The 24,580-nt window shown below is 40.4% G+C and overlaps 1 protein-coding gene across 5 annotated transcripts in view; it reads right to left on the reverse strand.

Annotated features, from left to right (window-relative positions):
• Positions 1–24,580, reverse strand: part of dapk1 (death-associated protein kinase 1) — a 78,297-nt gene that overhangs the window by 48,720 nt on the left and 4,997 nt on the right. For all 5 annotated transcript variants that reach the window (XM_069705984.1, XM_069705981.1, XM_069705986.1 and 2 more), the window contains one exon: positions 1,067–1,288. In XM_069705984.1, the coding sequence (XP_069562085.1) occupies positions 1,067–1,288 (222 nt within the window). The remainder of the gene's footprint in view (positions 1–1,066; positions 1,289–24,580) is intronic.

A 24,580-nucleotide genomic window follows, 5' to 3' on the forward strand; every position in this document is an offset into this window, starting at 1 on the left:
CACTGTAAGCCTGAACCTGTTGTGTGTTTGGTATTTCTTCCTTGCAACTCTATCTTATGTGATCATTAGTCAGGAATGTTGTCAGATAGCTGCGGCTCTGAACATGACACTCATTACAACCGGCTGTCAGGTGACCTAGTAATGGAGGTGTTATCTGCTTCTCGACTCGTTTGCCCTGAAGAAGTCAGCATAGCTGGACTTCTTGTAACAAAAACAGTTGTAACAAAAACATCACTAATCTGAGTGCTTGGAGTTGCATGTAGGTTCGTAAAACTGGTCGAACTGGTGCTCGGTGGAAAAAGAGTGTCACGTGACACCTCCAACAGGTTACAACTACAGTCAGTTTGTAATCCAGCTACTTCCAACGCTGGTTACTAAGATGTATCATCATCTGAGTAATACTTTAAAAGTAGAAATTTTTGTTTAAAAAAGTCAAGTGTTTGCTTTTTCTACATGAAGCAGTCATGAAATGTACTATTAATCCTGTGAAAACAGTTGAATATATTTTTTCAATTTTAATGGAGTTTTACAGAGTTTGTTGATATCATCAGGGTTGACTTTGTTTACATCTTTTTTTCTTTAAAAAAAAAAAAAATCTGGCTCTAATGAATCCATCAACTGCATGAATGTACAATACAATAATACAACTCAGTCACATAATCCCTGGAGGAACCATCCACTTCCAAATCTCCAAGTCTGTCTTTTGAAACAAGCCGTATAACGGAGACACACTACAGCAGCATGCAGGGAGAAGTTCAAGTATTGTTTTCTTTCACGGTACAAGGAATCAAACTAAGCCCTACTTCTTAACTTCCAGGCCATTTCTGACGTCTCCATGGTTACCCCCTAAAAAATACAGGTCCATCTAGTCTGGAATCAAACTGGGGGCTCACTGCTGACAGATGTTGCGCCCGTGTGTTTGGGGTCGAGTGCTTCGGGCATATACCCAGTTTACCTTGATTCAATATGGTCAAATTAGGATTTCTTATTGTGGAGGAAAAAACATCTGTTAGTTTGGGGGAATACAGAAGAAGAAGAAGAAGAAGAAGAAAACAAAGCCACTCACAGCTCCAGAATCAGGATGACCTCAGCCTTGTTCTCAAAGACTTCGTTCAGCGTGATGATGTTTGGGTGCTGGATCTCCTTCAGGATGTTCACCTCACGCTCGATGTCCTCCCTCGTCACCCCTCGTCGACTCGACTTGCTGCGCCGCTTCTTGATGAATTTGGCGGCGTACTCCACACCGGTGCTCCTGTGTCGACATCTTCTGACCACAGCGAACTGGCCGCTGTCAACAGCAGAAGAGAAGTTGCTTTTAGCCTCGAGACATTAACAGTGAATCAGACAATCTGCCAATATGCAACTTTAAAGCTCACATATAACAAGTTATATCTCATTTGACTAATTCAGGAAAATAAAAGAGGTGAGACTGAACAGTCAGAGCAACCTGTTCCTCTCCGTTTCCAGTATTTATGCAACACAAGCCAAAATGGCCACAGACTGTAACTTCGTGTTTAGACTGCAGATATGAGAGCAATACTTATTTGGTTATCAAACAAGCAGGGAAGCATAAAAGTGTATTTGCTCAAAATATCAAACGATTCCTTCAACACTTTAAAGTTAAATCCCTCACAAGGTGATTCTCTCCGCTTAAAGTATTTAAAAAGCATAATCAATTTCTTAACGATAAACTTTAAAGTTTAAGAAAATGTAACAATGTTTGCAAACAAATATGCAAATAAGAACATACAATACATAGAAACCACAATTTGATGATCAATAATAGAAGAAAAATACAAACGGACAGAATGAACAATGGACAATAAACAGATAGAGTGAACTAATCAATGCGCTGCGAGTTGATCCCACAGGAATCAGCAATGTTCAACAACTGAATAACCGCAGTACACGTATCAGTTTCAATGTGGTAAACACTGATAGCTGAGCCAAAAGGAGTGGGCGGGATTAAAACTGTTGATCAGAAACAGCTTTAAATAAGAGATGGCTGATGAATCATGGCCGACTCCCTGGAAACAGAAACAGCAGTGGATGCTGAACCGAGATACCGGTACATATTCAGACCCGAATCAGGCCACATCATGTTTCAGACTTAACAACATCAAAACTCTGTCATACGAGTTACATATAGAAAATGATTAATCCACCTATTTTATACATCTCACACCTTATTTCCTCTTTTGATGCTTAAACATGTCTCTCCTGTACAGGCAGAAAAGCGAACCAAGTGAAACCATATCTGCTGTAGAAAATAAAAAAGTATTCGCGCATCCCTGCAGGGTACAAAAACTCACCTCCCTTCACAGCAAGCCCTCATAACAAGTGTGACAGCAGTATGTAATGTATAGCAGAGCAGAGCAGCTCAGTGTCAGCAGAACACTGATGACAATCACAACTCAGCACAACATCAACAAAGTTGAAAAACATCCAAGTCGTGTTCCTCCACCGCAAACACTCAACGGTACACTTTTAGAAAGCAGCACAGGGCTTTCCTACTTCCATTATTCACAATGATAAAGTTACCTAATATTAAGGCCGTTTTCCAACGGTAACGTTTGATTGGTGCTGTTCTAGTCAACACTTAATATTCCATGAGACGCTCCGCGGCTCGTATCAGCAGCGTCCCAGAAGCAGCTCGGTGCTCCGCCAATCTATTTTGACATATTAAGAAAAAAGATGATTGCATCGACCTTAACAGAGCAGATCAGCCGGGCAGGGAGTCACACAGAGGAAAGAAAAGAGCAACTGGTCGGGTAGCAATAAATACAGATCGTGTCTAATTGTGACCATAATGATTTGGATCCACATGAAAAACGTTTTATAATTTGAAGAACTTATGAGCTCGTTCACCTACCAAGGTGCTGTTTCCCTGCAGGTCCCTCTATATTTTACAGTTTTAAAAACGATCCTAGTCAAGTGGAATAACAAAATCCGTGTGTACCGCCCGACTGCTAAAGAACACATATAAGCACGGTCACTGTTTAGGCAATACGAATGTGGTGAGTTTTGCATGACCTTTTCATGTGACAAATTAGTCTTTGTATGAACAACACCGGAGCTCTTATGGAAATTCCGCCATTATGTTGCCATGCAGCCGCGTTATGGTTGAATGCTGCTATCTGACTGGATAACGCTGACTCCACCGGCGCTCGACCAAAACACTGCCAGAAAACCACTTGGGGAAGCAAGGACACTTGGCTGAGGGCTGTTGACGCCTCCGCCCACCGTGCCTCCTCACGGCCCTTGCAATCATGAAGCACTTAGTGTACCAACACCCACAGAGGGAGGAAGAGAACAAGGGAGTAGGGGGTGAGAGAAAGAAGAGTGAGAGAAAATGAGAGAAAGTGTCACATTCTGTCTAATTTTTTTTGTAGAGGTCCACTGCCAGATTTTCATGCAGATTTACAACAGAGAAGCGATCTGGCAAGAGCTTCTCCTGCCGTGGCCAAAAAAACATAAAAAATGGCCACAATAAAGCGAGAGCCCTGCACTGTCATCCGACTGCCATAGAACTGCCAAGACAGTTGTCAGGAAGCAGTTTAGTAATTTAGCTATATGTCTCCCTCTCTATCCTCACCCCGCAATCTATCTCCCAGTGTTTGAGCTGTAAATGCAGGATGCAGCCTACAATGGTAGCACCTGTAGAGGAGCTCTAAAGGGGCAATATGTAAAAATAGAGTTTGTCTGAGAGGCTCACGCAGTGATTTCAAAATATTGTAGCTGGTTTTGTCTTCTGCAAAATGGATAAGCTTGTTTGATGGTGTTTCATATTCATTTAACATTTCACTAAAGTTGATCTGTTTATAAAAGGACGGCACTGCCATGAGTGAATCCAATCTCTTCAGTGAAATGAATGAATTTGATCAGGAATCACGCTTTAATAAATGTTAATGTGACCAAGATGAGCAGGATGAAGCTTGAAGACTTGCTAAAACACAAATATCAGCTATGAACAATAGAAAAACTCAACAAACTAAACAGCCAGCCAACAATAGCAAACATCACTTTCAAACATTTGTTACACAGTCAAACAGATGTTTTCCAAAACCCTTCTTTTTTTATTATAAAACTATGACCAACCACATTAAACTGACAGGAAGGATTGTGATTCTGGCCAGAGTTAAATTGTTTGATGAGAAATTGAACTGTGAAAGGAAAGACGACTCTTTAAGGAAGTGACTCGTCCTGCAGCTGAGCCAGAGGCACCGAGCAGACAATGTGAAGAGGAAGAGAGAGCAGAGGAAGAGGTCTTTCTCATTCTTCTGGCCTCACCCTCACCAGAGGGCTGTTGTTCCCAGTGTGTGCATGTAATGTACACATATGTATTACATGTAATGCACACACAACTTCACAGTATGTGGCCTGAACACCTGAACACCTGTTACGCGGATGCCTGTCAGGATGAAGCGACGATAAACTGACGACTTGTCTTTGGATGTTTTCATACTTTAAAAGGACAGCTGACAAAATCCATCTTTTATGAAAATGCTTATGTTTGGCCGACACGTTCAAAAAGTGTTGTTTACCTTGCAACATTAAGTTTGCCAAAAATAAAATGTTTCTCTTTATACACCCACTCACTAAAAAGCATCCCGGTGACGTGGTAACCACAGAAACTAGAAGAGCAGGAAGGCCATAATATGTTGGCATCTGATGACAACCACAATTGATAACTGCAACAAATCAGAACCTCAATGTAAGCGAGCAGCCATCAGCACATCCTTCTCAAACTTTCCAGTGCTGAAAGTTCATGCAGAGGAAAAGTGTAACGTGTGAATTTGTGGGAACTGGTGTGAAAGTCTTGTTAAGAATGAAAAGAGAAAAACACTTCCTGTTCTTGATTAAACACCATCTGTGTGGTTTGATTAATAAAGCGAAAAAATGTCCACTTGTGGGATTAATAAAGTATCTATCTATCTATCTATCTATCTATCTATCTATCTATCTATCTATCTATCTATCTATCTATCTATCTATCTATCTATCTATCTATCTATCTATCTATCTATCTATCTATCTATCTATCTATCTATCTATCTATCTATCTATCTATCTATCTATCTATCTATCTATCTATCTATCTATCTATCTATCTATCTATCTATCTATCTATCTATCTATCTATCTATCTATCTATCTATCTATCTATCTATCTATCTATCTATCTATCTATCTATCTATCTATCTATCTATCTATCTATCTATCTATCTATCTATCTATCTATCTATCTATCTATCTATCTATCTATCTATCTATCTATCTATCTATCTATCTATCTATCTATCTATCTATCTATCTATCTATCTATCTATCTATCTATCTATCTATCTATCTATCTATCTATCTATCTATCTATCTATCTATCTATCTATCTATCTATCTATCTATCTATCTATCTATCTATCTATCTATCTATCTATCTATCTATCTATCTATCTATCTATCTATCTATCTATCTATCTATCTATCTATCTATCTATCTATCTATCTATCTATCTATCTATCTATCTATCTATCTATCTATCTATCTATCTATCTATCTATCTATCTATCTATCTATCTATCTATCTATCTATCTATCTATCTATCTATCTATCTATCTATCTATCTATCTATCTATCTATCTATCTATCTATCTATCTATCTATCTATCTATCTATCTATCTATCTATCTATCTATCTATCTATCTATCTATCTATCTATCTATCTATCTATCTATCTATCTATCTATCTATCTATCTATCTATCTATCTATCTATCTATCTATCTATCTATCTATCTATCTATCTATCTATCTATCTATCTATCTATCTATCTATCTATCTATCTATCTATCTATCTATCTATCTATCTATCTATCATCTTGAAGACATCCTGTGAGTCTTTGGAACTTACTGCTGATTTTCTCATTTCTCATTTACTTCTCCAGTCAGTGCAGCACCCTTCAATCCTTACAACGGTTTGATTTTCTGCTTTTTGATCTACACCAGTGACAAAGAATTTATTTTTTTTTTTTTTTTTTTTTAATAAGTCCAACTTACAAATAGATACAAACTGAAAAGTTCTCTGCATATAGAAATCTGAGTGATACATTGTAAGTTTTCTTATGGTGCCTGACAGTTGAATAGATAAATGAAACCTCATGCATACAAATTCAAGCCAATTAACCCAAGCTGCCTCGCCCCCATATTCACTCACACGATGCACTGAAATATAACTCTATCTCGATATCACTGAAGTTCTTATGGTTTAATAAAAGTCGTACACGTCATCTATTCAATGACCATATGGACTATAACTTCTAGTGCATGAATGCCATTCAGTAAACAAAAATGTTTCCTGAACTTGATACTTCAGGAATAATCATTTTAAACAACAACCTCAAATTAGTGATTAAAGGAGAAAAGCAAACCCGGTAGTGGTTATTGGGGCTCACTGGGGAAGTTATATGACTTTATTAGATGGATTATTATGTTCAAGCACCTGTGAGGTGTCAGGTTGAGCTCTAACAAACACCTGCAGTAAAGCGTAACAGTGGCCCTGGATGATCGCTTCATGATGGGAGGAAGCTGAATAGAAGCAACATCTCCTCTCGGGTTGGGTAACACGCAGGGCAGATTCAGATTCAGATTCAGATTCAGATTCAGATTCAGATTCAGATTCAGACTCAGATTCAGACTCAGACTCAGACTCAGACTCAGACTCAGCAAAGCACCGCGATTACAAATTTAGCCACAGTCATTATGTTACAACATTTAGACAAGGGTGGGAAGCTTTGGTGGGAAAAGAATTCATGATTTCCTCTGCCAGCCACGACCAACATGAATCTGTCCAGGAACAACATTTCTTTCCAATCTCTGCAGCAAAAATAATTCATAGGCTGCATGTGACCTTTCTAATTGTGTGATTATATACAAAAAGACAAAGGTGCGTTGAAGAGTTGACAGTGTTGAACAATAATGTTGTTGAAATGTTTGAATATGCAGATTCTTCTCTTTACTGAGCCAACAGACACTGAACATTCAAAATAGTTATAATACAGCAATCGAAGCAGAAGATCTTGAATTCTGAATGATGGAACAATATTTAAATTAAAGTATTAAAATGAGCAGTTTAATATCATCACAATTGGATATAATTTGATCAGAAATAATGCTCCTCAGTGTTGCAGAAATTAAACTAAGTCCAAAAACTAAAAGGCCTGAATAAATATACATTTGTTTACCTTTTTTTTTTTTTTTTTTTATCATAATGAACAATCTTCCAGATATCAATTAAACATGGAACAGGTTTCCATCACCATTATCAAATTTAAGCACGTAAACTATGCTGAAAGGAAACAACAGCATAGCTAAAAGGTGCACAATAAAACCAATTAGCAAAGCCTGTGGGAATTAAAACTTCTGTTTGTTCCAAAGCTCTCCCAATGTACGCAGATAGAGAGGTGAAAGTGAGCCCACCCTTCGTTAACAACACCAGCTGCACACACATACAAACAAGGGGAAAATGGCAGCGGTTCAACTGAGCTCTCCTCCCTTGGTGAGGTAGTGGAGGGAAACCAAAAACCAAATGCGGCCTGAAAATCAAACGCACATCCCCTGGTAGAGTGTCTGTCTCTCAGAGCTGAGACTCAGCTCTTAAAATCTAGAAGAGCTAAGAGCAAAGTTACCAGGAGCATGTGGTGGATTCCCCCTGTAAGATAGACCCCTTATGTTTACTTACTAGCAGAGGCTAGCAGGGAAATCCCTGCCATCCTCCTGGGATGTGCAGGGAGAGCACTGACTCGCACGAATGCTGCTGAATAAGCGCAGAGATGGGGCAGAAATAATGAGCAGGAGAAAAACCCTTCCTGGGAATCACTGACAAAACAGACGCAGCGAGGCGGTTTTTCAAGAGCACCTCTCCCCCTCAACCCTCTGCAGATAGTCTGCAGGATCAAATTGCTGAGTTCCCTTTGTTGTGCTTGAAGCGCAGACAAGGCTTCCCACTTTTGGCCTACTTGTTTCTCTAAAGCGACTGGAGGGGAGGGGATGGCAGGAAAGGAGAAGACATGTTTGTTTGTGTCTATCAAGGCTGCCTGGGTGTGTGACAATGCCGTGCAGAGCCTTGCGTTACTTAATACGGGGTGTTTATCCGTGGAAAGAGACCGCGGCGGCTAACAGATTTATTGCTGCGTGCTTCTCTTCACCCAGCTGGTCCATACGGGAGTGACGGTTCAGCCCTCCAAATCCAAAGATACCTCAGCTTTACTATACGCGGTCCTGCCTGTTGAATATAAACACATGGAAGCGCAGATGCATATACAAACACTACTTTAGCTGCTTCTTAAAACTGACCTGCTTTGAGTCAGTTTACATGCAAACAACCAGAACACGAACACAACAAATTGGATTTTATGTCAGCTGAACTGTTGCTTCAAAGCTTCTCGCTGTAGAGAGGCCTTTATTACAGCCTACAGAGACCTATAGAAAACTGTTCACGCGGCAGATATCAAATCAAACAAGTCCTTCTTACTAAATAGCTTTAACTTTGTACACTGGCAGCGGTTAAATGAATTGAACGTAGAGCTGAAACATTCAGTCAAATAAACAATGAATCAATAACAAAGAATTCATCAATATTTCAATAAACAATTATAATTGTTTACATTGTTTTTCAAGTGCAAAACCCCCCAAAAGAAGAGGATCTGCTGCTTGTATTTTCCATATGGGTAAACAGAAAATCTTTAGGTTTTGATTTGTTAGTCAGACAACACGATCCTTTTGAAGATGTGTCCATGAGATTTAGGAAATTCTGATGGGCATTTCACTGTTTTCTGACATAATATATACAAAACTGTTTATCAATCGAGAAAATAATTGACAAAAGCTGCAAACTAAATCCTGTTTTCTGTGGGGGTTGAAATTAAAGATCTCAGTATTGGAAGCTTTAACATGGCACAAAGGGGGGTAAGAGCGGATTGAAGGGTGCAAAATAAGCAACAAAGAGAAAGCTTTAAAGTGGACTTGTGATAGTACAGAGCCTTACGGACCGACCGCTGGACACTCGTGAGCTGTCAAATCACTGCGGCCTCGCATGGCTGATCTTAGTTAGAGATTGCTGCTCAGACTGGGAGTCTGGCCTTGTCAAGATGAGGCAGCACTGGAATGAACAATGTTCAGTGGTAATGAGCAGCAGCAAGGCCTTGTGAACAAAATTCAGTGAAGTGGGAGTGGGCAGGGAGTGTATTTGATGGTAACAAGCACACAACACAGCAACAACACTAAGCGTTGCCAGTGGGTAACATTCAGTGGCTAAAACTGTCTGGGTAAAACAAGCAGCAGCAGATATTTCACAACTGTATATTACTTCTACTGTATATTTCCATTCTTATCACTTATGTTATCTGTAAGGGGTTTTACATTTGAAACTAAACAGCAGCAGTCAAAAGGGCAAGCAGCTGGAGCTCTTCAACAGGATGTTCAACTGCTGATACGCGATTTCAACATGAAAGACCGTGAATGAGAAAAAGGAGAAGAACGTGGTGGTTTACTTGCCAACGGAAGAGGCGTTCAATGGTGATTTAATGGACAAGAAAACAGAGAAATGCAAAGACTAAACAGAAATATCACGATTCACTGCAGTAACAGTGAATTATTTAGCACTGGGATGTTTAGATCAAGGGTTTGTTGTCATCACAACAAAATCAAGAATACTTAAGGGATATTTGTTGTCATTACAAAGAAATCAAGACAAGTGACATCACCGAAGTGGTCTCAATTTTGATTTGATTTTGTTTACAGACCTGAGGACTAAATGTTAGGATATGTCATCTTATGCTGCAGTGATTTTGGCTATGCTTTTATTTAAAATGTTTCTTTCTTTTAAGTTCTCTACTTCTCTCATTATGGAGGAAAGATTGCTCTAATGAAAATATTTCTGCTTGTTTCATATGATGGTTTTCTCAAAGTTAACTTTTATAGTTGTTATCGTCACCTCACGTTAACACTAAACAGGTATTGATTATTGCACCTTCAAGTAGGCAGGAGTAAGTAATCGATGACACCTTTAGGGTTAATTTTGGTCGCTATCAAATCCTGGAAATGTGACATAATTAATATCTTAATTACATCTACATCTCTAGACGCAGTAATATATCCATTCCGGGGACTACAAACACAAGTAATACCACCAGATGAAAAGATTACTGATGCCAAGTTTAGACAAAAAGACCACTGACAAACTTTGAATTTTAAGGGGAGCCGGGCCTGTCAGATCCAGATTTATGGTCAAATTCACAAGTCGGTGCAGTTTTGTAGTTGACACTATTTAATGAACCGAAGTGTGTGAAATATGCATTCCTTATTTAAACGTGACTCAAGATTTTTTTTTTGTTTTCATACGTCGACACCGGTTTGTGTTGGAAAGGCAGCTTCCTCTGTGAGAATGAGGTGATAACAAGCTCAGCCTGAAGTTCAAGTTGTCAACGCAGGATGTCTGGCACAGCTTCGGCTGACAGCAGCTGAAGATGACACGCACATGCGCACACGCACGCGCACACACACACACACACACACACACACACACACACACACACACACACACACACACACACACACACACACACACACACACACACACACACACACACACATAACTACATGCCCAGAAAATCTGTATGTGCCTGACTGGATAGTTGATTTCCCAGCTGGCTTTTGGATCTCAGAGGGAAGTAGAAATCTCCTTGATATCTTTATGCATCTGCATCCCGGATAAGGAAATGCAGAAAATAAACCTGGTGTTGTAACAATCAAAGTCTAATTTCCAACTGGAAAATGTATGACCAAGCTTTGTCCAAGACCCGACTTCCTATTGTCTGGACAGCATTAGATACTCATAAATGAGAAATTCCGACCTGCCCTGAAAAGGAAAGCATGATACTCAACCTCTTAATCTTTGGCCTCAATCCTGCCATAATCCATCTGTACACACACAACCGTATCCTGCAATGTATATCATGACATGTTGAGCTCACCACCCCCACACCATGCGGTATCCTACATACTGTATGGAGATAAAATAATAGCCCGTTCTTGCAACAGATCATCAGCGTGCTGCAACACATTAAACACCGTTTCTGTGAGAGAATATCTATCAAACACTTCCCCCGACAGCATGTCAGTTCAAAACACTAAACCTGAGCTTGGAGTAGGTTTACAGCAGCTGCCAGGCCACAACAACACAACAGGGATGTTTTCAAAGAAATAAAGATGATGGCACCTACATCACCACACAACTGTCATTTCATGAATTAGAGCTGACTGCTGGCTCACAGTATAGTAGTAGTACAACTACAACAACAACAACAACAACAACTAATGAGCAGCTGATAGGCAAATCCTACCTAAAAGTTCATCATTTTAATCATCAGATTTCATATCTTCAATAAATTCTCAACATAAGTTGGACAGCGGGCTGTTCGCAGGGCAGACAGAAGACATGAGCCTAAGGTTGTGACATCACAAGCGTTCAAAAGTCTTGTCCAGATAACACAGTTTTTCAATAAGTGACATAAAGGTTCAGAGAGCCCAACCTTACAACTTCGGTTTGCTTATTCGGTCAAACCAACAGTCCAAAACTCAAACCATTGAATTTTCAATATGAAACAGAAAAGCAGAAAATTTTTAGGGCAGGAGTCCAAAAGTGTTTTTCATTGTTGCTCAATATATGGCCTAAACCAAGTACACTTGGCAACGTATTGTATGTCAATTCACTTATTGTTTAAGCACTAATAAGGGCCAAATAATTACACAAGAACAAAATGACTACTTGTTAAACATAAAATATAGGCTGAAGTTAAAAAGATAATGTTTTCATGACGTAAAACACAGTTATGAGGTTCCTGGTTTTGAAAGAGACTCTTTCAAATTATGACGTTGAAGGATATGGACAAAAAAAACACAAGAAATAAGACAGCAAACTTTTTAAATTGAGCAGCAATGTCCTTGTGCTACAGAGGCCAATAAGACATTGTATATCATCTCCTTTCCACTACACGGAGCCAGCTATTGATTGGCTCTGCATACTACTACTGCGAAATATGAGAGGGTGCTGAAAAGCTGAAAAGTGTTAAGTACAATAGCAGGCAGCCTTGCAGAGTGGCAGAAAGGCACACAGCGCACACACAAAGCTTCTCTGTCAAATGTGATACGGATGCACATGGACTGATGGAGTGAGAACACAATGAGTGTGATCTCGCCTACAGCTTGGTCCTCTTTGTTGCTGTGAACCACAGAGCAAGTTTGCTTTGTTGCATGTCTTGTATGTTGCTCATTCTAGTGTACGGTGACCAGTAACAAAAAAAAACAACAAAAAAAAAAAACCATACTGCGAGTCACGTGACATGCACTCATTTAACATTGTTGAAAATGTTTGTTTTTCTGCCCCACTGGAGGCAGAAACAAGTTGTGTACACAACAATGCTTGACATAAAACATGCCAAAAACTGTCTATTTAAACAGCCCAAAGTTAAGGGGCAACAATATCATTAATTTGGAGTCGTTTTATCGCAACCTTTTAGCTCAGATTTTGGTCTCCACCAACTAGTGAGGGAAATATCTGACTCTATTGCTTGTAAATGCTGCACTACTTTCACCGGCTAGTTTCTTACTGCTCTTTGGTGGTGAGCAGCTCGTGCACAGTGGGTCCCACCATTTTCCATTAAAAACAGCTTCCCTCTATAAAAGTAATGAGAGTAAACCAAAACAGTAAAGTTGTGAGCCGGACAACTCAATACGAAGCTGAAACTCGCTATAAAAGTCTGGTAAGCTGAGCAGAGCTGCACATTCGGGGGATAGTTGGCTGTATTTTCATTACCATGTGACCCCTTTCACTTTGTCTTACTGGGATCTGGCACATTATTATAAATCTCAATTATAGTCATTTTAACTACAATCTACAAGAATTTTAAAAATAGACACGATTGAAAATTTTTTTTAAAAAAAAACAACAATGATAGCATCTGCTCAACTGTATTTAACCACTAATGACATCCCAGTGTGCGCTGATGTTTGCCAAGTGGTTATCCCTGTGATCATCTCAGAAAATGCCTAATTTACACTGCTGCCTCACATCTGCCTTTTTAAATCTACTCGACTGACTGGCATACTTTCTGGAGAAGGTTTAGTGAACAGGATTAGGTTTCATTAAATACACATCTACATTTTAGGTTGGGTAATGCAGCCATCAGATAAAAGTGCGGCGCTGTAATCTGGCATGAATGTTATTGCCTGTCAGCTTTGTCACAAAGCAGCTTTTATGCTGCCCAATGATTGGCTGATGGGGTCGATCATCAGCATGCCTGCCTGGCAGAGAGAGCTATGGAGTGGTATGCTTGTCATAGGTCTCTGAGGCCAAAAAAAATCAGAGTAAACCCTGAGTGACATAGATCATTCAAATCTGACCTGACCCATTACAACATCCTGTCATAGGTCAAATTGTAATTGTATCATCATACTCTATAATTTATGTTAAAGGGCTGAGTTCCCTGGTAATTAAAATAAACAGGAAAATATAATTTTATAAAGTCAACTCTTTTTAGACTGCCTGCACAAGTTTATTAAACTTCTTGCAGGCTAAAATGCTTGAATGCTCACTAAGTTTACAGAACTGAAACAACAGCCAACATCAGCAAATCAATGTGCGTTTGAAGGAAAAGAACATAATTTTATTGCTTTCTGGAAAAGACTTATATTGGGTGAAGGACAGATAATTGCAAATGCTATGATGAAATGAAGCTCTATTTGAAGTGTCTTTAGTTTGTTGCCTTTTCACCTCGCAGGTGATGACCATGACTCATTAGGTGCTTCAATAACTGTCAGAACTGTAGGATGTGCTGTGCATTGATACATTTTGCTTTTAAGATCAGAGATGAATATTTCATGGGGATAAGAATCACTGCGTCACTGCCAAACTGTTTGGCACTTCAGAGAGCAAAACCTAGAGACAAAGTGAGAGTGAGAGAAAGAAGGCAGTACAACTGTGAAAGTGGGAAACGGCTCAGTTTACAGGTACATTACAGCAGTTGATCCTACTGATTCCCCATTAAGATCTCTGCAATTGTTTAAAGCAATTGCACAACAAAACTATTTTTCTCAACAATATACCCCTGTGAGGATCTGGGTCATGTTTAATTTCCAACCACATCTCATAAAAAGAAGGAAACCGACAGTCTTTGTTCCATGTGATGGGTCCCTTTAAATGTGCCTGGTCACTGCAATTATAGTCCTGCTTCTCTACTTAATTAAATTGTCTTTGGCTCATGGGGGATGAATAAAGTCCCAGTGTACTGCATCATCCATTGTCAGTGTCCAAATTCACAACATCAGTCTATTACTGCAGAGCTGGAGTTGATACAGCTCTAAGAACTTCGTCTACATTTGACACTTGTTGGCGATTCATGTTCTCAAAGAAATTATAAATATAGATTACAGCGCAGACAAAAACGGAACAGAAACTACATACTGCTGACAAATTATAGTCAGTAATTGCACCTCCCATTCACTGCTTTGGAAGCAGGACTCTGAGCACAACTTTTTTTTGACAATTAACTGCTGGTTACAGTAGTACTAGAAATGACACTATCATTTACTCATACTCGTAATTATTAGAAAGCGTTTTCCTCACAACAAATATTAAATATTCATTAGTTCAAACTTCTAAATTCTTGATGAGATAATAAACCAAATAAATTTGAGTTTTGAACTGTTTTCTTCCTCAAATCAAAGCTTTAAAAACACTCATGTACCGAAAGCATTAAAAAAAAAAAAAAAAAAGGTTGCCACTCAAAATAACACTTAAAGTAATCTTTAAACGGCTAACGTAGAGCCACGACCTGTCATTCAAACAATCTAGTCTGAAGCCTTTAATGTGATTCCACACTGATATCTGTCTGGATATGACAGGTTGTTTGTTATTTCAAAAGCCAGTTGGATCCCACCAGCTGCAGACACACTGTATCTGTCACTACCGATGCAGTTCAACCTCGAACAGAGAAGTCAAAAGGACAGTGCCTTTGGAGCAGGGCAGCAACCGCCGGCTCCGAGGCTCCGAGGCTCTCAGCTGTCCGAAAGGATTCAGTGTGAAACCTCCCTGGTGAGGCCAAGCTTTTCATTAGCAGGGAGAGAAGTGTGGGAGGCCGGCATGGAGTGCTCCCAGCCCACTCAGCGGTAGTGTGGGCCACAAACTGCACCGGCAGAAAAACATTATGCAACCACCATGCCATTGTGTACAGCGGAAGAGTAACCACGGCAACAGGATTCAGAAACTGAGCAGAGGAACCAGCGCTGCTTGGAGGAAGGAAGAGTGTGGTAGATAGTCCTGGGTGGGTGTAAACAGTGTGTGTGTGTGAGTGTGGATTCTGTCAGGATGTCCTGATGGAGGTTTTTCTGACCACTGTTCAACTTATTCAGTATTAATGATGCCATGGTTGCAGTTTATGCCTGGCATGACAAAACCAAATCTGAACTATACCAGGAAACCTCAAACGGTTTCACAACTCTTACACATCAGTGCTCAGGGTAGGGCTGGGCAACAGACACTATAAAAACTAAATACCAGTTTATTTAACTGTTTTCACGACATTACCAAATAAGGAGTATTGGTATCCTGTCGACGGGGACGTTACTGATCATTACATACATAAACAGCCAGTTACATCACAGCAAAATAGTTATTTCTACCCAGTCATAGAACAACAAATAATCACCAACCTGGTTGGTTGATTTCGCTCTTCCAAGCACAGTCGCCCAAATATACTTTTTCTGGAGCCCAATCAGTATGAAAGGAACAGCGGTGAAATGGTCAATACATTTTTTTACCATTGCAATCACCCAAAACTGACTTTTTACAATCAAAATGTTTGCTGATTTAAATTTTCATAGAGAAAGTGACAACAGTCTCAGCAACATTAAAACAAACAAACCAAGGAGAGACAGTGGACACACAAGATAAAAAGACATCCGTCATTTGATCATACTTTGTTTTCTTAAAGTTGGACACAAAATAGGAATTCAAACGTAACTCTCCGGTGCCAAATTTCTCTGAGACTGAAGGATTCTTTTTTTTTTCACATCTTACATTAAAAAAAAAAATCCTTATTGTGATAATATTTTTTGCCACATTGCCTATCCATTTACATCTTTGTCTGTTTGTTTTTGATATTATTTTGTGGGGTTAGGGTTGGTGTGGGGCGGCATCTCCATCACTGGAAAAACAAGGCTTGTCTTCATTGGAGGCAATCTCAATGCAGAGAGATATCGAGATGAGATTCTGCAACCAGCGGCAATCCCACTTCTCCAGTCTGGGTACCGAACTCCATCCTCCAAGATGACAACGCTCGCCCCCACAGAGCGGGGTTCATCAGAGACTACCTCCAGAATTTGGGAGTAGAGAGAATTGAATGGCCTGCCAACAGTCCTGACCTCAACCCAACTGAACACTTGTGGGATCAGCTTGGGCGTGCTGTTCGTGCTTGAGTGACCAACACAACCATGTTGGCTGACTTGCGACAAATCCTGCTTGAGGAGTGTAATGCCGTCCCACAGCAGAGTGACCCGGCTGGTGACCAGCATGAGGAGGAGGTGCCAGGCTGGTGACCAGCATGAGGAGGAGGTGCCAGGCTGTTGTGGCTGTGTATGGTTCTTCCACACGCTACTGAGGCTCCTGACTGTTTGTATAAATGAATAAATTGTAAAATTGCCAATATGTCTTGTTTCTTCCTTGTTACTGATAGACTTCAATCATCCAATCCACCAAACCAGGGTCAATAGCAACAGCAGAATAAGCTGTTTGGCATTGGCAGAGAAGATTTGGCAAATTTTTCATGGGCGCAACCCACATACTCAGCTGTGCTGCTCATCCCACAAATGCATGTTCCTTACAAATGGGGCACCGTTTAAAAGGGAAATTAACAGGCTTTCCAACGGTATAAAATGTACTGCCAAGAAGCATTGTTACAACAGAGAAATAATCTACCAAACACAAATTTCCAAACTTTTTGTTCAATGTTTAAATAAAATACTTTTGAATTGCTTTGAAAATAGGAACTAGCCGTGTCGACACGACTCTAACATGGTTGAGGATTTGAGACCGTTCTACAGGTGTATGGACTTTTTTCCACTTGATCTGTTTTACAGTCGAGCAGCCAGATGTGACTCAGAAAGGAGAAGTCTCATATAGACACAGTTGCAGCTTCAAAACAAATAACAAAAAATGAATATAAGGGAGACCTCTGACAGACAGATTACTGACAGAAAACTAAACGAGAGGCAGGCGGTGTTTGCCCTCGTCTCGTAGCTGCAGTGAAAAGCCATTCAATGTGTCAGAGGAATGTCATTCACCTCCCCCAGTTCTGCAGTTTTAAGGCACCACAGACAATGGGTACATTGTGCTTAAAGGTAAAGAGGTGAAAGGTTTCGTTTACCATCTTCGGAGTTGTTATGATCTACAGCCACCACAATATCCAAACATTTTCACTGTCAAGAGCTCCTGAGGCAAAAAAACACACTCTTATTAGAGGGTTGTTTTGCTAGAATTAATAGAGAAAACGGTGTGGACTAAAAGACCAGTATATGGACAGAAACATTATACCCTCCCCTGTAAGGAAAAGACAGGCAGATGTGTACAAATGTGCCTGGAAATAGTTCAGCAGAGAAAACTAGGAAAGCCTAATAAAAACATAACGAATGGATTGATGAACAGTGGAACTCTCAATTAAGCTGAAAAAGCAACAGCGTAGCATCAAGTCCAGCACCGATGGAAGGTATCACACAGGAACTTGTGAAATCCCCATTCATGACATACCTGTAATACGGTGGACACTCGAATCAGTCTTCACTTTAACTATTGCACATGTCTACAAACATTTTTGTTGACTGTGATTGGTATATATACTTGGAAATATGAGAGTGGTGTGAAGTGTTGGAGGGCAGATCGCCCATGAACACCCAGCTGCCGCTGGAGTGGGGATTGTACACACAAAATAATTAGGTGCACACATCTGTATTTGGCCTCCAGCTAATTCATGAAGCTCAAGACAGTGCTAATGCATTGCAAATATTCTGTAAACCTAAGAATACCTTATTTAATCACCAGGATTTGGTCAAAATCACTGATGTATATTCTTGGTTGGCTGAAAAAGCTAAAGAGAACAAATCCGTATCAATATTCTTGTAGGACTGATTGAAACATTGTTCGACTGATTGAGGCACACATCACTGCAGATTTCACACACTGCTGAAATACAAGCCATGGAGTAAAATCATGTAGTCATCTGTCCTTACACTTGGAGAACAAAGATTAATAGATGTATAGGTCAATATCATACTAATTTGACTGTGGGACGATTTGGCAACTTTTAAAACCGTGTGAGTATATATCTCTACTAAAAGCAAAATTATACTCTTTCTGATATCACACGTTACATCATACGTATGTTGGATCCTCGATTCACAATTCGCAGGTCGTCCTTCTAATGAGGAAAAAAAGGTTACGGTTTATCTGTCGTCTGTGCTCCTTTTGTTCAACAAAAACGTAGAAATCAACGTGATATCAGACTGAATACAATATGATAGAATTACAAAACAAGAAGATGTCTGGACAACTAAGGAGAAGGTAGCAGGAGGTGATGAAGGGAGCTGCTGGTGCTTCAGCTGGTCCATCTATCGTCTCCTGTTATATTTTGTGCTTGCTTTTCAGAACAGAGCCCCTATATGTCTGGTGAAACTGACATTCAGCAGGTTTCAAGGTGGTTGACTCTGTCATGACTCAGGGAAAGTCAGCAGGTGCACAGATGGGTTTTGTAGGTTTTGCAAAAATGCAATGTGCTAATTAAACCCTGTTGTGATGAGAGAATCTCTGGAATGGAAATCACATACTAAATGACGATTGTACATAATGATCTGTTTTAATACCGCAACATAAACAGAGCTGATTTTCTTCACCTACGGTCTGACCTGACTGACATTAATCAAAAGTGAGTAGAGTTGATAATCTCAAAGCAGAAACACCACAGCCAATACAAAACGCTGATCTTCAAGGACAGGACTTTCAAGGAAACCAAACAAGACAGACTGCGCGAGCATAAATATCGTCAAGGCAACTCAGAACGACAACAAGGGTCCACCTGGAAACGCACAGCAGAAAATGTTGGGCATGAAATTCTGTAAGGATTAACAGGATTAATGAATCCCTCAAGTTCACGTTTACCTCTATTCATACAAGATATATGAATATGCAGTGGTTCAGTGTTATGGATTTGTTAACAAGCACTCCCTAAAGTAAATGAGTGGACTATAAGAGTGACAGAGAGAGAGAGAGAGACAAAACTGAGGAAAAGAAAAGAGAGTGTGAGAAGAGATATGATTTTTTTTTTAGCTGCTGATAAAACTGAGCACGTCGGCTCCGGCCAACGGGCACATCTATACGGCCCAAAACATGGTCCACGCAAGCATGTCAGACACTATAAGCAAAATGACTTTCCCGTGTTGTTGAGTTGATAGCGTTGGCACCTGAAACATGTCGGTAGTGTCGAGTGTTGCAGCCAGCGCTGCTATAGTGTGAAAAATCAAGAGACAGGTGACCCCCTCTGTTTGGACTCACTTCCGCTCAAACCAATGAACACATTGGAACTTTTATGACACTTCCATCACCTCCTCCTTCAGACAGGAATGTATTTAAAAAAAAAATTATATAACGTAGCCATGGAAACGGTATCTTTACACTGCCCCTTGAGGACTGAGAATTGTTGGCTCAAATGGTGTAAAACAGCGTTTGTATAAAGTACTAGGATACTGTTGACTTTCCTTGCGGCCTTAAAGCTTTACAGGTGGGCTCTCTTTTCACAAGACAGGGCTGATCTGAAAAGCACTTCTTTAAGCAGCGTTCATTCTCACAAGATGTCTGGGTTTCGCAACCTGGATAATATTTTACTAAAAGTAAGACAGAAACTACTGGTAAATGAAACCCTGTTTGGCCATTAAAGTGAGACTGTCCCAGACCAACATGACAAAAGGTGAGAATTACAACAAACTAAGTCAAACTAAGAGCAATGCGTGTCTCAGAGAAACACCTCAGCAACGACACGTAACATTACAACACACCACGGCAGCGCATTGCGCTTAAAATTGCAATTCTTGTCCCATTTCGGACCCTTTTATGAAGCTCAGCGAAACCCTGATGCTCAGTGGGAGTAGCGTTGTTCAAATGGGAAAAGACCAGACACTCTGGCCGTAGTGTTTTTAAACAGCTGGACCTTGTTGGGACAAGTCTGGCTCCAATAATAAATAAATAAAACAGCATTTGCTATTTAACATCTGTGTAGAAATATTATCATGCAGTCTTGTGTGTGTGTGTGTGGAAACAGCAACTGGAACGTTTCCCAACCAGAAAGCAAACAAAACCGGCCTGTTCGGTTTGTCGGTCAGACAAGCCTGAGCAAGAACGAGGCTTTATTTAATATGCTGAAGTTGACAATAGTTCTACTTTAATCCTTCAGAATATTCATTAACAATGATATTTAATCCCCTCAAGGATTCATGATATTCAAATTATCTTGCGTGTTAAAGATGACACTTGTTAAAAAAAATAGTCCACAAATAATATTAGAACAAAGAAACGGTCCGGGGCTCCAGAGTTCGGTCATTTTGGTGGAAACCAGAGTGCCTGAAATTGAGAAGATCTGAATGCGCTGACATTCAGCTTTAAACAAACATAAACATATATTCTAATCTCCTCCGAATGCTGCACTACTTATGAACGTGAATCACCGTGCAGTTCAGAGTTTTGGGCCATTTTAGCGTCATCGGTTCACGAGGAATCACACCTGGAGAGCCGAGCGGTTCAAGCAGACACAAGAAGAGGGAGCAGGTCGGACTTGGGATGAGGCCGACCGGCAGCAGAGCCGTCTGTGGGAGGGTGTACATGCTTCATCAGACCTATCGCCACCGCGCCCTGCCAGCGCTGGAGCTCAGGCAGCGTAAACAAACTCGGGTCGGTAACCATCAATTAAGGACTCAAATTTAAAGAGCAACTTCGCCTTTTGGGTGGTCCTAAAAACTGAAAGAGCACCGTTAAGAATTTGAGCTGCAGCGTGCACGCGAACGGATAACGGATAACTAGCGGAGCGGCTGAGCGGGGGAGCAGAGTTAGTGTGTGGCGGTGTGGTTCACTGGTCTCCACATGCCATTTCTCTGGATGCTTTCCATTCTTAAATAACAGTTCTACACAAAAGACCACAGAGTGGATGTGACTTCTACATCGGGTCCAAGTCTATCGCACATCTGCCTTTTCTGAGCACAATCTTCTCAATGATCTAAATTATAATGGCTTAAAATGGGCCAAAATGATCATTTTAGTAAGTGAAGTGCATTATTATGTTACGATACATAAAATGTATAAAGATGTATTATTGCTTCACCAAGAGGCACGGTGAAAAATATTCAGATCCTTTAAATCACTTGCCGGTTCCTCCTAAATGAAAAAGTTAGACGCACCAGTGGATCCGGTGGTCCTTCCTTGTACACACTGTTGTTAATAATCAAACAAAGATGTGGCACAAAAAGCGTGAAGTGGGTCAGCAGGAGGATGCAGCCTTTACTAGGAACGTCTTGACTAGCTGCATGTGCTCACTTGCAGGTGAATGTGCTTGTTGGCCTGTTGACACTTATGACAAAGGACCACTGCTTTGATATTTTGTCTTTGCCATCTCATAACAAACCCACATGGAACATATGATTACAGACGAGCACACATCTCTGGTCCTCTACTAGGTGCCATATTCATTTTCATGGTAGATTGTTTTGCTTACATGTGTTCTTTGTGTGTTCAGCATTGGAGGCTATCACTGCTCATGTGAACTACTTAAACCTTTTTTTTTTTAATATCCTTTATCTGCAATAAACAAGCTGTTGTTACCTCATAAAGCAGAAAAGCATCACCCCTATGCATTGGAGTGTTTTTAGGGTGGGTGAATGGTAAACCAGAACAGCCATCTGATTTTATATTTCATGTCAGATTTCAGTAAAATATGCCACTTTTTATGTAGAGATCTGGTAATAATAGTGCCATGTCACTGAAAGCGCTTCATGTCTGATTAGTAAATATAGTGTCACATGGAGCGTTGCATCTTCCCAGGGAAATGTCTTTGAACGTAAGTGGGCAAGCATGTGTGAGATGGAAAATTAAGAGTTTCAGAGAAATTTACACTATTTGAATGTTAAGCAACAACAACAACAACAACAAAATTCAGAAAAGCTATTACACTGTCTGCTCTTCTGGGATAATATGTCCTGAGAGTGGACAATACGTCTCCATGTAAACCTGCAGCAGTTCCAGCTGACTTAAGAGCAGTCATCAGATTCATTATTGTTAATAACCAGTGAAAAAAGACCTGATGACAGAGTGTTAACAAGAGTGCCGAGGTATTATAAGGAGGCTAATAGACAGAAAAGGGGAAAGTTATCTTTCCCCGACATTTATAGCCCCTCAGTTTTCATGCTTAACTGCCTGCAGATCTCTGCTAATTGACCACAAAGGATTGTAACCCCCCCCCCGACCACCAACACCAAACACACAACGTCTGCGTGCACCCATACATTCACATTCACACACTGTGTCAAACCCCTGCCATTCACCCACTAACACAGTTGGCAGGAATCCAATTATCCCCCGTTGACTGCATAGATTAATTGAAAATAACTCATTACGCTCCTGGAGGACACTCTAAATGAGTCCGACTTCAATCTGACTTGGAAGCTATTTGAAGAGTCGGACTGGAACTAACACGAAGCTCAAAACATCCACGTGAAGGTGGACAGAGTGCTCTTCAAGATGTAGACAGAGAGCAGGGAAATAAAGAAAGCGAGCTCAACCCTGCATCAGCCCTGTAGGAATACTGTCTGCCCGTAAAGCTACTTCACCACTGACTTTCAAGTACAACCACTATTCTCAGGCTTTACTTCTCTTGCTTTTCTTTTTCCAGCAAACCTCTCTTTCATGATGATCTCGAAGGTCATATCAAGCCTCTCTGACTCAGAAACTCCTTACTACTGCTAGATAATGCTGCCAATAGACATGCTGGAGCTCAGTGTGCTTTTAAACTCAGTGTTGTAGATGTGTTTCAGCTAAATGACTAAAATGTAAATACAAAGAAACACGTCTTGTAATGCTGTTACACCGTTACTGGTGAAGCGGCAAATATTTTCAGTTTGACTTTTAGACCCCAGTTATTAAGTTTTCTTTTAATTTATTCACATGTTTTATGAGATAAATACAAAATATGTTGATATCATATTATATTTTATACATCCAAAAGCTGTGGTGATTTTGACCATAAAAAGGGCAGCTTCCAGAGTAAACACAAAAATGGGGATGAAATTCGCATGACCACTTTGAGGTTGCAACATACAATATCTGATGCCGACAATAAACCGTGGACGGATGTTTGGACGCCATCGTTGGCTCCATGTTGTTTTCGGAGATCATGTGTCCATCACCTGTCTGGCTCTTCAGTAACATCTCCGCTCACTCGACTGTCTGCTGGTAAAGTACGAGCTCCTGTAGGTGATGCTCTCGTCTCTGACTGTCCATTCACCCACACTGGCAATCACCACGCGTGGATTTCTTTTCAAACGCAATTCACCAAAATGTAAAGTCTCCTGTGCGCTACAGGATCGTGGCATATATTCAAACACCTTTCATAACGTGGGTACAAGTAAAGCGACTACAGTATTACATTCATCTTCATTGCTCTTTGGATAAAACAGGCATCAGCTTATAAGACAGTGTCATCGTTTTAAAGTAGCTCAAATTAAAGTAGCTATAAACGTATGCTATTATGTGATTATACTAAAAGAACCACACCGGCGGTAATATGTTCAAAGGATAATCCTTCACATCAGAGTTGTCAATTGAAAAAAAAAAATACGTATAGCTGCCCTTATACAACAGCAGGGGCGAAGGGGGTGGAGTAGGGTGGGGTGGATGAGTGACAGGCCTCATCAAGCCACTCCTGCTACCCAGACGGCCCCTCCACCCAATAATGTAGCCAAGGGTAGGGGAGGAGGGTAAATGTAGGTCAGTAGCCGGGGCACTGTCTCCACCGAGTGTTAGCAAGGCATTGCTGGTGTGCAAAAATGGATGTCGCAGTTTTCTGTCGTTAATATTCTGTAGATATATTTTTAATGTCCTTCAAGAAGACAACCGGTTTCCTGAGGGATGAAGCAATTTAAAATCATATCGCAGTTCAATACAGGCACCCGTGTGGACGTCTTGCATATAATCCTGTTCTGTAGTCATAGAAATTTGTCTTTGGGGAGATTTTTGCAGGGGAAGAACCCAAATGCAGTCTCAGCTTAACGCTTTTTAAGTTCATTTGCATTGCAGAAGCTGCTCAGAACCTCCCTCCCTCCTCCTCCTCCTCCTCTACGAATGACAGTCACACACAGACACACACGGTCCATAGACACAAAAGGAGGGCGAACTGGTAGAGAGCCACACTGCGGTCAGACTAATGATAGAGGCAG

Source organism: Brachyistius frenatus, unplaced genomic scaffold (assembly GCF_029030835.1).
Source record: "Brachyistius frenatus isolate BFR_SWC_R1_liver_20210118 unplaced genomic scaffold, ASM2903083v1 Contig_60, whole genome shotgun sequence".
Lineage (NCBI taxonomy): Eukaryota > Metazoa > Chordata > Actinopteri > Embiotocidae > Brachyistius > Brachyistius frenatus.